At 41.8% G+C, this 14,839-nt stretch overlaps 1 protein-coding gene across 1 annotated transcript; it reads right to left on the reverse strand.

The window, feature by feature from the left end:
• Window positions 1-345: 345 nt before the first annotated feature.
• On the reverse strand, window positions 346-3,642 carry LOC121938777 (THO complex subunit 3-like). Its single transcript, XM_088073049.1, has 4 exons — window positions 3,538-3,642; window positions 2,150-2,306; window positions 1,413-1,602; window positions 346-1,282 (listed from the first exon to the last, which is right to left on the reverse strand). The coding sequence occupies exons 1-4, from the start codon at window positions 3,640-3,642 to the stop codon at window positions 1,222-1,224; spliced, it is 513 nt and encodes a 170-aa protein (XP_087929175.1). The 3' UTR covers window positions 346-1,221.
• Between the last annotated feature and the right edge of the window lie 11,197 nt (window positions 3,643-14,839).

The following is a 14,839-nucleotide window of genomic DNA, read 5'->3' on the forward strand; positions in this document are numbered from 1 at the left end:
TCCCTAAAATCCATAAAGATCCCAGCAAGTGGCCTAAACCCTTTGAAATCCCACCAGGACGCCCCATAGTGTCTGATTGTAATAGTGAAACTTATAGATCAGCTGAATTTATTGATTATTTTATTAACCCACTAGCTAAATTACATAAAAGTTATATTAAAGATACACATGATTTTATAGATAAAATTAAAAACCTAATTATTCCAGAACACTCTATTCTTTTTACTATAGATGTAGATAGCTTATATACTAATATAGACACAGTTGAGGGCATACAAGCGATTAAAAATATTTTCAAAAAAAACTATGTCAAAAATAGACCAGACAAAGAATTAATTAAATTATTAGAAATTAATCTAACCAAAAATGATTTTGAATTTAACGATAAATTCTACCTCCAAATAAAGGGAACAGCCATGGGCAAAAAATTTGCGCCGGCATATGCCGACATATTTATGGCAGCCTGGGAAACAGCAGCGCTAGAAAAATGTAATATTAAACCTTTATATTATTTTAGATATTTAGATGACATATGGGGAGTCTGGACTCATTCTGCTGGGGAATTCGATAATTTTTTTTAATACCCTAAATAATCATAATTCATCTATAAAATTAAAAGCCACCACTAATTATAATTCAATAGATTTTTTAGATACGACCACATTTAAGGGACCTAAATTTGCCACCGAACACAAATTAGATATAAAAGTCTTTTTCAAAGAAACTGATACCCATGCACTCCTACACAAAAACAGCCATCATCCTAAACACACGTTTAGTGGTTTAATTAAATCACAGCTCCTCAGGTTTCATAGAATCTGCACACAGAAAGAGGATTTTCTCACCTCCACCAGAGTGCTGTTTCGCGCTTTGTCCAGCAGAGGGTACTCCAGGTCTTTTCTGAGGAAGTGTTTCAGACTCTATCTGCAAACCAAGCCCATCACAGTCACCACGGCCCTCCCCCTTGTAACAACTTACTCACCGTCATCTGTATTCTTTAGTGAAAAAAATAAAAAATAATTTTGCGTTGGTTTTTATTTCCACTCTGAATGACATTACGCGCCTCTACAAGCTATTCTATGTCGTTTTCAGCCATTTTTAGGAGTGCTCAAATGTTGACCTTTTTCGCCATACTATACTATTGCCTTTTGATTTTGTGATATATCATCTGATTTGTGGCCGTATGTCTTGGACACTTGGGTGAAGAGTGGAGTGGAGCTGTCAACTGATCACCACCTGGTGTTGAGTTGGATCAGGTGTTGGGGAAGGCTGCTGGACAGACCTGGTAAACCCAAGCATGTAGTAAGAGTAAGAGAGGAGGAGGTGAGAGGAGGAGAGCAGAGAGGAGGAGATGAGAGGAGGAGAGCAGAGAGAAACATCAGAGGAGAGCAGAGGATGCTGATGTTTCCTACCTGAGGATGTTGATGCAGCCGTTGCCGTTGGTGAGGAAGAACATGTCGTTGTCGTTGTTCCAGGAGATCTCGATCTGCTCCTCAGCCTTGGAGCAATGCGTCTTGGCGTCGATGAAGGTCACCACATCGTCTTTGTTCCCCACGGCGATGGTCTGACCGTCAGGACTCCAGCAGATGTTGATGTTCTCTCCTGAAACACACGAGGAGACTCGTGACTGTTTACCTGAGATCATCTCCGATCAATGACTCTGAACATGAAAAGACTGACGGCAACATGTTGACTGATGGTCAGATGTTCTGAATAACGATTTTTCTTTGTATTGATGAAGCAGCAGGAGGGAGCACAGCCTCCGTCAGTCAGTCGTACAAGGCCTTGTTCAGCACATCCTGTTTAGGACGTGTCGTTTAGGACGCGTTGCTCAGGACGCGTAGTTCAGGGCATGTTTTCATGAAGTGTCTGGCTCTGAGGGTGCAGCTATGCTAACATGCTAACTTCATAAATCTCAAAGAATATCTCAGTTTGTCTTGATGGTTTTTGTCGGAGGTCACATCTCGCTCACCTCGAATCGACTTCATCCAATTTGTAAAGAACAAACAGACTTCACGTAGAACGTCAGATTTGAATTCTCAGTTATTTTTATGTCGTCCTGCAAATAAATCAGAATGACTCCCTGTTTTTAAAATATTCCTCTCTCGGATTAAAAAGTTGACTCCTCCTGGGTGAGCTGAGCTCGTACCTTTGGTGTTGTCGGTGGCGATGCACTTGGTGGTGCGGACGTCCCAGATGCGGATGGTCTTGTCTCCGGACGCCGTGACGAACAGATCGGGGTTGGTCGGATGCCAGCAGAGCTGATCCACGCTGTCGCTGTGACCCCGGTAGTTATTCTCCCTCACCTGACGGACAGGGACACACACACACACACACACACACACACACACACACACACACACACACACACACACACACACACACACACACAGGCTCAGTGACATCTGGTGACATCACTGGTGACATCATCCATCAATGAGACCCATATTAACCCTTTGACTCCTCACAGAGGGGTGCTCAGGTAAACTGTGACATCAGCAGTGATCTGTAAACTGGTCAGTCCGTCAGAGGGGTTAATTTAAAACAGCTGAAAACACGAAGAACATCCAACACATTTAAAGAGGATTTAAAAAACAACATATTAAAGAGATGTGAGCTGAAACAGTCAGATGTGACAGACAGGACGGCTGTTTCTCACAGAGCGACTGTGATACGTGACCTGTGTGTGTGTGTGTGTGTGTGTGTGTGTGTGTGTGTGTGTGTGTTTATTCAGATTGATCTGTTCTTGCGTTGGTCTTCATTCTTGAGTGATTATTTCGAGGTGTGTGTGGTGAATATTTGGGCAGAAATCTTGAATAATCATGTTTAAAATCAACTTTAATGATTTGCAAAATTCCTCTTTTCAGACATGAAGACGTTTGTTCACTGAATCGGTCCTCACGGCGTTCTGCTGCTGTTTTTCATGCTTTTATTTTGTTCTCTTATTTCATTTTACACTTTCCAAATAAAGATGGACCCGATTCTCCAGCAGGACAGGGACAGATCTAACATGTTCCCAAGACTCACCAGCCAGCAGGGAACGTTCCCACAACACCAACTAACATTACCTACAAGTCCCAATAATGTTTAAAGAAAACATTTTAATCTAATGTTCAACAAACGTTTTAAGGTGTAATCTTCACAGTATCTGCTGATTTTAATCAACTCAACCTTCAGCTCCAGAGATGAAGCAGGATCAAGGATCTTTGTAATTTCGTGTTTTAAACTTTATTTAAAAAGTGACCAATAAATCTACCTACGGCCCAAAAAATGTTGATTATATCAAATAAATGCTAACTGAGACGTAACGTTTGAGCTGCAACACTGAATGAAAATGTAATGTGATATGTTAACAATCAAAAAGATTTAACATGTTCTGATGTTTCTGGAGAATATTAGCTGAACATTAAGAAGAACGTTCTGACAACTAAAATAAAACTTGCAGCTGAAAACATTAATGACACATTTGGTTACATTGTAACATTCTCAGAACGTTTTTAGAACCAAAAATTTCCAGCTGGGTCTCTGGGTCCGCACGCTGAAGCGGGCTATGGACATGTCCGCGCGCTTGAGTGGGCTGTCCATGTCCGCGCGCTTAAGTGGGCTGTCCATGTCCGCGCGCTGGAGAGGGCTTTCACACATGTCCGCGCTAGACCGGGCAATCGGACAAGTCCGCGCGCTGGAGCGGACTGTCGCACATGTCCACACTGGAGTTGGAAAACATTGCAGGAGCGAGACAGTTTGTAAAACTGCTCTAGTGGAGCAGGCTGTCACACATTTTCGCGTTGGACCGGGCTGTCCATGTCCGCGCGCTGGAGCGGTAATTACAATTAAAATTACAATTAAAATTAAAATTAAACAAATCAGTGGGGTTACCACAGAACAACACAAAACAAAGAAATAATAAATCAGAATCTAACAAAAATTATAATTAAAGGGGCAGGTCGCACACTTAAGCTTAACAAAATATATCAATCAATAACTGCCCAAGCAGAACTTCAATATAACCAATCATAAACAAAAGGAAAGCTAAAGAAAAGAAAACAAAACCCAAACCCAACAATGACCGAATTACATATAGAAAATCTTTCAATTTAACCTAATTAACAAATTAATTACATCAGTAGCCAAAATCAGGATTAATCAAAAAAGAAAAAAAATACAAATTAACCCATACAACTAATCCAAAAGTAACAGAACGTAACCCGCACGTTTACACACACACACACACACACACACACTTGTACATACAATATTTAAAATTGTGCTTCGCCCATGGCGTGCGGCCAAGAGGCGGTGGAGACGAGCAGCAGCGGAGACAAAAACAGCAGCGGCCCCGATCAGCTGGTTACATTAACACCTAGCCAAGAAAAATACTATTAGCATGGCTAAATGACTGAACATGATGCGGTGCGCGCTACGAGACACGCATATCTTTTCGGTCACAGCCGGCACACACACAGACACACACGAGAGGAGGGAGGGAGAGAGGAGTCCGGGCTGCGACCAGCGTTTACCTGTGACCACGCTAGCATTAGCCAATTTAGTAGCATCAACCATACCGCAGAGACAGAGAGGACACTTACCACGGCCAACAAATGCAGCAGCACCTACACGGGGCACGGAGCAGCGCACAGGCAACCGCCCTACAACACAACACCGATGCCGTAAGCACACAAACAGACACAAACAACCCGCGAGGTGAAGCAGCGTGCAGCCACACCTGTCGACCGAGCGACCTCCGGCACGGAAGTGACGCGCTGGTGGTGACGGAGAGAGGCGCAAAAGGTAAAACTGGTGGGAGGATTTTATACCAGCCCACCTCATCACGGCCACCAGCTGCGCTCATTACCAGCAGCTGCAAATGACGGCGGATAAACACCTCTATGCTGCTACAATAGCATAAATCATTCATAAAAGTCATAAATTTTACCTTCTCCTGTGTCTTTCCTGGTGTCTCACTTGTGAAGTGTACGGTTGTTGTTGTTTTTTTTGCTGCCATCTGCTGGAAGACTTTATGAAACACGTCCTCTCAAATCTAAAACACAAAAAATAAAAAGATACTGCTTTAGCCATGATTTTAGAAATATTGAGGTCAAATATAAGTTCTGAGAAAATCCCTAACCTCTAATCCTAACCCATAACCCACAGAAATAAATACATAATTAAAATTGCAAAAAACATATATTAAGATTTCCACGGGGCTAAATGCTTTGTTAAAGGGTTATAAACAAGTTAAAAAATTGTTCATCATTTAAAATTCCCCAAAACAGAAATAAATAATTAAAATTACAAAGACAGAGATAAATAAATAATTAAAATTGCAAAAGAAACATAAATAGAGATTTACAGCGATTTAAATTCATGGTTAAAAGGGCTAAAAACAAGTTAAAAAACAGTGTTTGGCAGTTTAAAGGACAGAGAGGGAAAGTGAGTATAAAAGCACACGTGACTTTCCAGCAGACACACTTCTGCTCTCTTTGTCTCCATGTTTTGTGTGTTTTGACCCTTTGTGGGTCAAAACGTCACCATAGACGCACAATAATGCAGTTTTTTCCCACAAAAACACTTTCTCTTTTTATTTTATTTTTAATCATTTTCTTTTTTATTAATTTCAAGTGTAAACTTACAAACACATGAGACCAAAAAACATATAAAAGGGTCTGGATTGCTTTGTCTCCACAAAATCAGTCAATTTCTATAACAAGTTCATCTGTTCATCCTCTCGGTTTGTCGTTGATATGTAAACAATGTCCATTTTTCCCATTTCTCTTGACATTTTTCCTCTTGAGTTCTTATTCTGTAGGTTAATTGTTCCATGTTATATATTTCAGTCACAATTTCCAGCCATTCCTCTTGTGTTGGTGGTTCAGCTTTAAACCATTTCCTCGTAATGGCCTTTTTACAGGCTGCCAACAGGGTTTTTAACAAGTATTTATCTTCTCTTAATATAGTATCAGCTGTGAAACAACCAAAATACAACACTGTACACGATTTAGATGCATCATAGCCCAGAATCTTGACAATAGTCATGTGAACATCTCCCCAAAATTGCAAAATTCCAGTACAGAGCCAAAATATATGTGAGTGATTTGCATTCACTACTCCACACTGTCTCCAACATGGTTGTGATATATACTGATATTTACTCCTAACGTTGGGTGTAATAAAAAATCTAATTACATTCTTCCAACAATGTTCTCTCCAAGCACGTGAGGATGTAGTAGATTGTTGTGTTTTCCAAATATTCAACCAATCTTCTTCTGAAATATTTATTCCTAATTCTTTCTCCCATTTGTGCTTTATATATATTGTATTCCCTCTTTTCTCCATTAAATGTTGGTATATAGTAGATATTATTCTGTATTTCTTTGAATGGTAGACTCCAATTATTGTTCTAACTATTCAATTTTTGTAACGGGTGTGGTGAGGACCCAGATGCAGTACAACCGTAACCAGGATTAGTTGGTAATAACTTTTATTCAGACCAACACAATTCAGACACGAAGCAGGATGAGGTAAGTCAGCATACAGTTCGTTCTTCGGGTCGGAACCCACAACACAGTCTCTGGAGGGAGATCGAAGCAACGAGCCGAAGCTGACGTCACTCGGCGTGGATGTGGAGGAAACCCCGTAGCCCAACAGCTCGACAGCACGTGTGGAGTTACCGTCGAGGAGAAGGCGGAAGCGTGGTCGGGGACAGGCGGAGGTTCCGAAGCCGAGTAAGCAGTCCGATGATGCAGCGGTACCGATGGGGATGGACCAGGAGGATCGTCGGGGCCAGGCGGAGAGGTCTTTACCAGCGAAGCAGATCAGAGACGCCAAAACAGAGCTCGTGGTCGAGGACAGGAGGCAGGTAGGTTTACCGGGGATCAGGCGAAGAGAGCAGGTCGGGGACAGGCAGGGTCGGCTTTCGGAGATCTGGCAGGAGAATGCTGGAGAGTCTTGCATAATGCGTAGAACAATCTGGCAATGAGAGTGTGTGTGGCAGGCTTATATACTGGGTTGATTACTGATGAGATGCAGCTGGAGGTGAGTAGAGCAGGCAGAGTGGGCGTGGCCCGCAGGTAGAGTGAGCAGAGGAAGAGTGAATGGAAAAGTACTGAGGAGGGGGAGAGGAGCAGGAATCGTGACAATTTTTATCTAAATTCACGCTATGTTTTATTCTTCTGTCAAAATAATCCCTTAATTGCAAATATCTGAAATGATCCTGATTGTTTAATCTGTAATCTTGTTTCAGATCCTGAAAACTTAAAACCTTTCCATCTTTCATAATTGTACATAATGCTGTTATACCATTAGGAATCCGTTGTTTAAACCTCTCGTCAAGAGTAGTTGGGGTAAAATGTTTATCATAGGCTATCCATCTAAGTAGACTGAGTTTGTCATGGTTCCTGTATTCTCCTCCTCCCCTTCACTGCCAGTATTTTTCCATTCACCTCACTCTTGACCTGCTCTACCCACCAGCCACGCCCACTGCTGCAGCCTGCTCTCTCCCACAGCTGCAGCTCATCACCAATCAGTCCTGTATGTAAGACACTCCTACATGTTCACTCACTGCCAGATTGTTCCTCTGCCATGCATGACTTTCCAGCGTTCCTTTGCCAGATTACCAGTTGCCGACTCAGCCTGTTCCCGACCAACCCTTCGTGCCTGCCACCCGGTGTACCTACCTGCCTTCTGTCCCTGACCACGTGCTTCGCTTCGGCGTTCTGCAAATCTGACGGCTTCACTGGCAAAGACCTCCCCGCTCGACCACGACGATCCTTCAGCCTGCTCCTCGACGGTACCGTTGCATTCTCGGACTGTTTCCTCGGCTACGGATCCTCTGCCTGTCCCCGACCACGACCCAGCGTTATTCCCGACGACGCTTTCGCACGTGTTGTCGGCTCTTCGAGCTACGGGGTTTCCTGCTCTCCAGCCACGGTTGATTCCAGTTTCGTGTCTTCACCTCGTTGGATTCCCAGAGACATTAATTGGATAATTCACCCGAAGAACGGACTGAATATTCGTGAGCTGAACTTTATTTGTGTTGGTAATAATAAAGGTTATTACCAACTGACATTAAGTGTTGGTGTACTGCATCTGGGTTCATACACACCCCGGTTTCAGAGTTCCTGTTCTCGGCTGTATTTTCTTTCCAACTTAAACCACAGTTCTAAAGTAAATCCAGTTACGGCATTTAGTTGTTCAAGCAGGTCCATTGCTGTCTCTCTGTCTGCAATGAAACTTTGAATTTCACGCCCTTGTACATATCGTTCTAGGCCTTTCCATTTTGCTTCATAATCCCTAGCACACCAGCAGATTAATGGTCTAATCTGTGCTGCATGGAAATATTCATAAGGTTTGGTAGAGCCATACCTCCTTTATGCTTTCCTATCTATAATGTTTCAAATTTGACTCTCGGTCTTTTACCATTCCAAATAAACCTTGAAATGATTTTATCCCAAATTCTGAATTGTTTATCAGGTATATCAACTGGTAGTGACTGGAATAAGTAAAGGAGCCGTGGGAGTAGATTCATTTTTATAATTTCTACTCGTGAGCTGAGATCCAGTGGAAGTACGGTCCACCTCTCAATATCATTTCTAATGTCCTGATCTACTTTTGTATAATTTGCTTTATACAGTTTATCAATTCCACTTGTTAAGGTGACCCCAAAGTAGTCTATCTTTTTTGAGCTCCAATTTAAATGATATATTTGTTGTATATTTTTTGATGGGTGATAGTTAATTATTAGAACCTGTGTTTCAGTTAAATTCAATTTATACCCTGAATAGAAACCAAACATCTGTAGTTGGTTGGTTAAAATAGGAAGACACTTATCTGGGTCCTCTAAGTAACAAATAACTTCGTCAGCAAAAAGTCCAATGATGTGTTCTTCCTCCCTGACCAGATTGGACAACCTTTATTAAGCCCAAGCCTGAAGAAGATATTTTAATATCGAAACGTCGCGACGGGCTTAATCACTTAACAAACATGGATGATTGGACGGAAGTGCGATACGGCAGAGCACGTAACAGGCCACGCCAACGCATCAACTTCCCATATTATGACTCCGCGGAGGCGACATTCCTGCACCTATGCGGACGCAGTCAAATCATCTCCCTGGACCAAAGTCAGGCCTAGGAGAGAGGACAACTGAACCAGACGTGGTGAAGCCCCCTATCCTAGACGCCATGACTATGACAACAATACACAACACAGATCAAACTCACGAAACGGACAACTGTTTGAGCGAAATTCACACAAACCGTGGTTACGCCAAGTAACCAGGGGAACTATGCACAATGCTTTCCTAGAGACCCACCCAAAAAGAAATCAAACACACCTAAACAGGTCAACAACACTACTGAGGATCCCCAACTAGGGCCACAAATCCGCTAAATGTACAATCTCATTAGACAGGTACACCATCTGAATAATGTCTCCACCCTGGAAGACACAGAAGATCGAAAGCGACCTGCGACCTTTAAAAGACTGACTGATTATCTGAGAGACATAATCAAGCCAGTCACCATGACTGACAAAACTAAAGAAATGCTGGACGGCAACGCTCGTAACTGGGTGTATAACACGCAAATTATCCTACAGGAACACTACTCTGAGGGTATACAACAAACCCTGATGGAACTACAGACCATGCTAAGCCCAAATTGGCACGTGGCATTTGAAATAGCCACTCGATGGTCCAAAAAGAAGTTCCAATGTAGACTGACGAATGACACACTGGAGAAAACAGAAGCTCTCCTTATCTCCATAACCGGACAAGACAAACACCAACTCATGACTACTGACAGAAACAAATTCAGGCAATACACACACACACACACACATACACACACACACACACACACAGACACACAAACTTCACATAGAATAACACAGAGGAAACTGGGGGTTCCCGCACTGGACAATCCAATGTTTCCAGCAGAAGCCTTTCCACCGCTGGTCACAGTGGACACGGGAACTTGGCTGATACCAGACTGTACCTGGTCCCCTTGGCCATCCCCAACAGGCGAGAGCCCCAAAGAGCAACGCAAGCCTAGAATGGCCAATCCCTGTGTTGTGGAAGAGGAGGACCTAGCCATGGGACCCGAACCAATGCTCACACAAGCCTCTACGCGGCTCCCGGCCCCAGAGAGGGTCAAACCTGTGGGCCCAAACATCACAGACCGGCTGGTTCTGGTCCACGAACCCATTCTACAACACCTTCTCCCCCCTGATGATGACCCTCCCAGTGACGAGGAAGCTCTCTCATCAGATGAGGAAGAATCATCAACCTAGGGGGAAGAGGAATTTTTTGAATCTTCATCCATTGCGGATGAAATAATAAAAACAGACTCAGAGGACACAGCTCCTCCTCACGAATCCAATAAGGAAGGAAAAACAAACGCAAACACCAACATGGTGGATGTAACATCAAACGTAGAACAGGGCGGCCCCACGAGGGTGATAACACCCCGTTTTCGCCCCCAAAGACACTCACTTTCACACCAAAAAATGGTTCAGTGGAAACTCAGGGTCCATAAGAAATGGGTCATCCTGGGAGATTCCAACCTTGCCAGAATCCCAGGTTTTGACAGCCCAGACCTTCAAATAGACAGCTACCCGGGTGCCAATTTCAGACACATCAAAGCGATCCTTAACAAACTCACACCCACGAACACGACAGAAAAAGTCATCCTGTCAGTAGGTTTAAATAACAGAGAGCAAAAACCCAGGGAAATGTCAATCAAACAACTACAAAAGGCCCTGAGAATGGCCAAGGATGCGTTTCCACATGCCGAAATTTGGATTCCTATCATCAACTATTCCAAAAACCTACCCAAAAAAGAACAGGATAACCTGGACATCATCAACGCACACATTAGAGTACACATGCCATTCTTACCGCCACTACCAGAAAAGGATTTTAACACGGAAAGAGACAAGATACATTGGACGACCGCAACGGCCACAGCCATGCTGGATCATTGGTCCACAAAGTTAAACTGGACAGCCCAGTAAGACCTAGTCCTGGATCTGGGCTACCAAACCAAGATTTTCTCACCAACAATATTTACACCAACAACGCTCCCTTGGACAGTATTAAGCACCGAAACACTCAGCACAATTCATTTACAAACAACAATAACACTGTTACTACAGACATTCATCAAGACACAGACACTGCCCCTAAAAATGTTGTGGTTTTAGCCAAAAAGTTCAAGCACACACTCGCAATTAAAATTACTAAACAAAGGCTTATCCTTTATACCCACGGTCAAAATTCATAAAAGCCAAAAGTCACAGATGATGGTGGACATCCAAGCATACCACTGCAGGATCAAATTGGCAACATACTTTGAAAGGAAAAGGAAGAAAGAACCCCCGCCATTCACACCTAATTCAAATTGGACGCCAAAAATTGGGTCATTACCATCGCATATCAGATCCTAATTCGAGCCGACACGTATGCCACCAAAAATTTCAATTGGACAATCAGAGACACAAACAATTTATCCACAGAAGAAAGCTTTGCATTAAAACAGTTAAAAAACAACAACCACATTGTTATTAAGCCAGCGGACAAGGGCAGCGCTGTTGTCATTTTGGACAGAGAGCAGTACATATGGGAGGCCCAAAGACAACTAAAAAACACCAAACACTATAAAAAACTTGACAACCCCATATTTTATGAAACCACTCCGATGGTCACGAAGATTGTTGATGGAATGTGTGCAGAAGGTTTCATAAATAAAAAACAGAAACAATACCCTCTAGGTAACACCAATCCACGGGCCAGAGGGTTTTATCTATTACCAAAAATCCATAAAGATCCTGCACAATGGAGCAAACCCTTTGAGATACCTCCAGGACGCCCCATTGTGTCCGACTGCAGTAGTGAAACGTACCAAATTGCCGAATTTATCGAGCACCACCTAAATCCAATTTCAAACAAACACGCGAGTTACTACTTACAAGTTACATTAGGGACACATATGATTTTCTGAAAAAAATTTAAAAACTCCAATTACCAACCGCATCTATTTTATTCACTGTAGACACTGATAGTTTGTACACCAACACTGAAACCAAATCAGGCCTTGAAGCAGTCCAGAAATGGTTTGATAAATTTCCTGATCCAAAACGACCAGACAGTCACCTAATTAAATTATTAGAGATTAATTTGACTCGATGTAACGGGTGTGTTTAGGACCCAGATGCAGTACACGAAAACGCTCTGGCGGTCGGTAATAACTTTTATTAATACCAACACAAATAGAGTTCAGCTTACAGATATTGAGTTCATTCTTCGGGCGGTGAGCCCTAGCAATGTGGGCGTGGCTTGCAGGTAGAGCAGAGCAGAGGAAGGTGAATGGAAAAATACTGGCAGCGGGGGGAGGAGGGAGAATGCAGGAACCATGACACTCGAAATGACTTCGAATTTGATGACCAGTATTACTTGCAAACTTGTGGTACAGCAATGGGTAAAAAATTCGCACCCTCGTACGCAAACATCTTCATGGCAGAGTGATATTAATTTTTAATGATCTAATGTACTATTATAGTAATTTATTATTAAGGTTTAAATTTTCCTTTAATATGATCCTATGAAATGTTATAAGTTAAGGTGGGTTATAATTATTAATTTTTAAGTGACCAGATAGAGTGATATTAATTTTTGATGATCTAATGTACTATATAGTAATTTATTGTTAATGTTTAAATTTTCTCTAATGTGTTTTTATATATAAAATAAATGTGGGTGTTTTAATGATGAAGTGTGTGGTGTGTATGTGTGTGTGGGTGTTTGGATTCTAATTTTTAGGTGATGTCTGTTGAGACTTAATGTATTTATTTATTAATTGTTGTTAAGTAAAACGTAGGTGAGTGTTCAGTGTTTTTTTGTGTGCTGAAAGTGTTTTTCGTTGTTTTGGAGCAATGCTTGTGAGACAAGAGCTGCCTGTGCTGTTCCTCCTCCTCAGAGCGTGAGAGTGAGCAGGAGCCTTCTCAGTGCTGGCTTCTCCGAGTACACGTCCACGGAGGCCTGTGAGTGAGTCTTACACGGAGGGTGTGCTTTTTTTCGGATTCTTTGGAGTTTTCTTAACCCTGTGTGGGGATGGCAATAATATACTGGGGAGTTCTGTTGTTTTCACCCTGGGTTTGGAGTTTGAATTAATTTCCGGTATGAATCAGTTTTATTGTGTTGTGTTGTAATTAATATATTTATATGTTTTTTTGTTTTTGTTAATAGATTGTGAGGTTGTCCTCTCCCTTGGATAGGATATTGGAGGTGAAGCATATTGTCTGTATTACCTTCATTAGTGAGGCTGTGTTTTCTTTTAATCCCTATGTCTGATATTGTTATGAGTTTTGATATGAATTAATTTCACGTCTGTGTTTAGGATATGGGTTGAAGAAAAAAGAAGAAAATTTTTTATATATATATACATATTTTATTTTGCTGCTTCGTGATGCCCTGAATTGGAAGGAGATAGAAGGGGAAAGGGGGAGAAAGGGTTAGGGATAGGGTTGGGGGTTAGGATAGGGGAACTGAGCCCGTCCCCAAGAGGGTCCGTGAGGTGCACGGGCCTTCCCCCGATCCCCCCCGTCATCCCGGCCCCAACCCCGCTGATAGGAGCAATTGCGCCCTCTCCTGTAGCGGACCTCTGTCCACCGTCCATCCGGGACCCATGCCATCGTGTGTGTATGAGTGTCCCTTTAATGTGAGCGTGTGTGCGTGGGTGTGTGTGTGTGTGTGTGTGTGTGTGTGTGTGTGTGTGTGATTTGTCCTCTGTGCTTTGAGCTTTGTTTTTTATTAATAAATTTTGTATGTGCTATTTTTTATAAGGTAATATGAAATGAAAAAATGTATTTATTAATGAATGTGTAACTTTTTAAATGATATGAACTGAAATGAAAATAAAAAAAAAGAGAGAAAATTAGAAAAGAAAAAAGATTTTGTTTTTAAATGAAAATAAAAAAAGAATTTATTTTTGTGGCAAAGAAGCCAAAATAGTGTGTGCCTGCGGTGACGTTTCAACCCGGAGAGGGTCTTCTTCAGGCCAAAGCACACAGAAAGAAAGAGTGAAGTCTGTCTGCTGGAGCTTAGAGTGAGAGCTGTGTTCTCTTTGAAAGTCTGATGCAGAGTGAGCCTCTGAGGAGGCGTGTCCTGACACATTCCCCACACTGCTGTCTCCCCCAAGCTCCGCCTCCCCTCCCTGTCCATCCAACTGACAAAAAATGTTTTTAAATGATTTTTAGCCCTTTTAACTATATATTTAAGCCAATGATATTCCCCATTTATGTTTTGTTGCAATTTTTAAAAAATGTATTTATTCCTGGTTTTTGTCATTTTAATTATTTATTTGTGTTTTAGAGAATTGTAAATGATTCAGTAATTTATTAACTTGTTTTTAGCCCTTGTAGCCATGAATTTAAAGCAGTGTTAATCTTCATTCATTTATTATTGCAATTGTAAGAATTTATTTATTTCTGTCTGTTGTACTTTTAATTATTAATTTGTGTTTTAGGTTTTCTTTCTTTTTTACTTAGGATTAAAGTTAGGGTTAGGGTTAGGGTTAGGGTTCCAAACCAGCACACCTACAAAATAAAAATGACTACAATTACACCTTTATCACAGCTAGAACATTTAAAAACAGAAATTATCCTTAGATTTTTCCATTTCCAATATTTATTGAACACATTACGTCACACGAACACATCATGCATTTTAACAGTCACTCGAGGAGGTTCAAGGAAAAAAAAATTGTAATGTTGGGAAGGGTTTTTTTTTTTACAAAATTGACATGGTCACAAGTCACTAGAGGTCCATCCAGGGTGGAGCTGCAAC

The sequence above is a fragment of the Plectropomus leopardus genome, chromosome 22 (genome assembly GCF_026936395.1).
Source record: "Plectropomus leopardus strain MGB_pleo_1.0 chromosome 22, ASM2693639v1, whole genome shotgun sequence".
NCBI classification, from domain to species: Eukaryota; Metazoa; Chordata; class Actinopteri; order Perciformes; family Serranidae; genus Plectropomus; species Plectropomus leopardus.

Excerpts from the sequence above, each read along its gene's own strand:
- LOC121938777 (XM_088073049.1), bottom strand. The coding sequence starts at position 3,642 with ATGTGTGAAAGCCCTCTCCAGCGCGCGGACATGGACAGCCCACTTAAG. Across the intron at positions 1,603-2,149 it reads CGCCACCGACAACACCAAAG|GAGAGAACATCAACATCTGC; the intron begins GTACGAGCTCAG and ends CGTGTGTTTCAG. Across the intron at positions 1,283-1,412 it reads GGCTGCATCAACATCCTCAG|GTCTGTCCAGCAGCCTTCCC; the intron begins GTAGGAAACATC and ends TGGGTTTACCAG.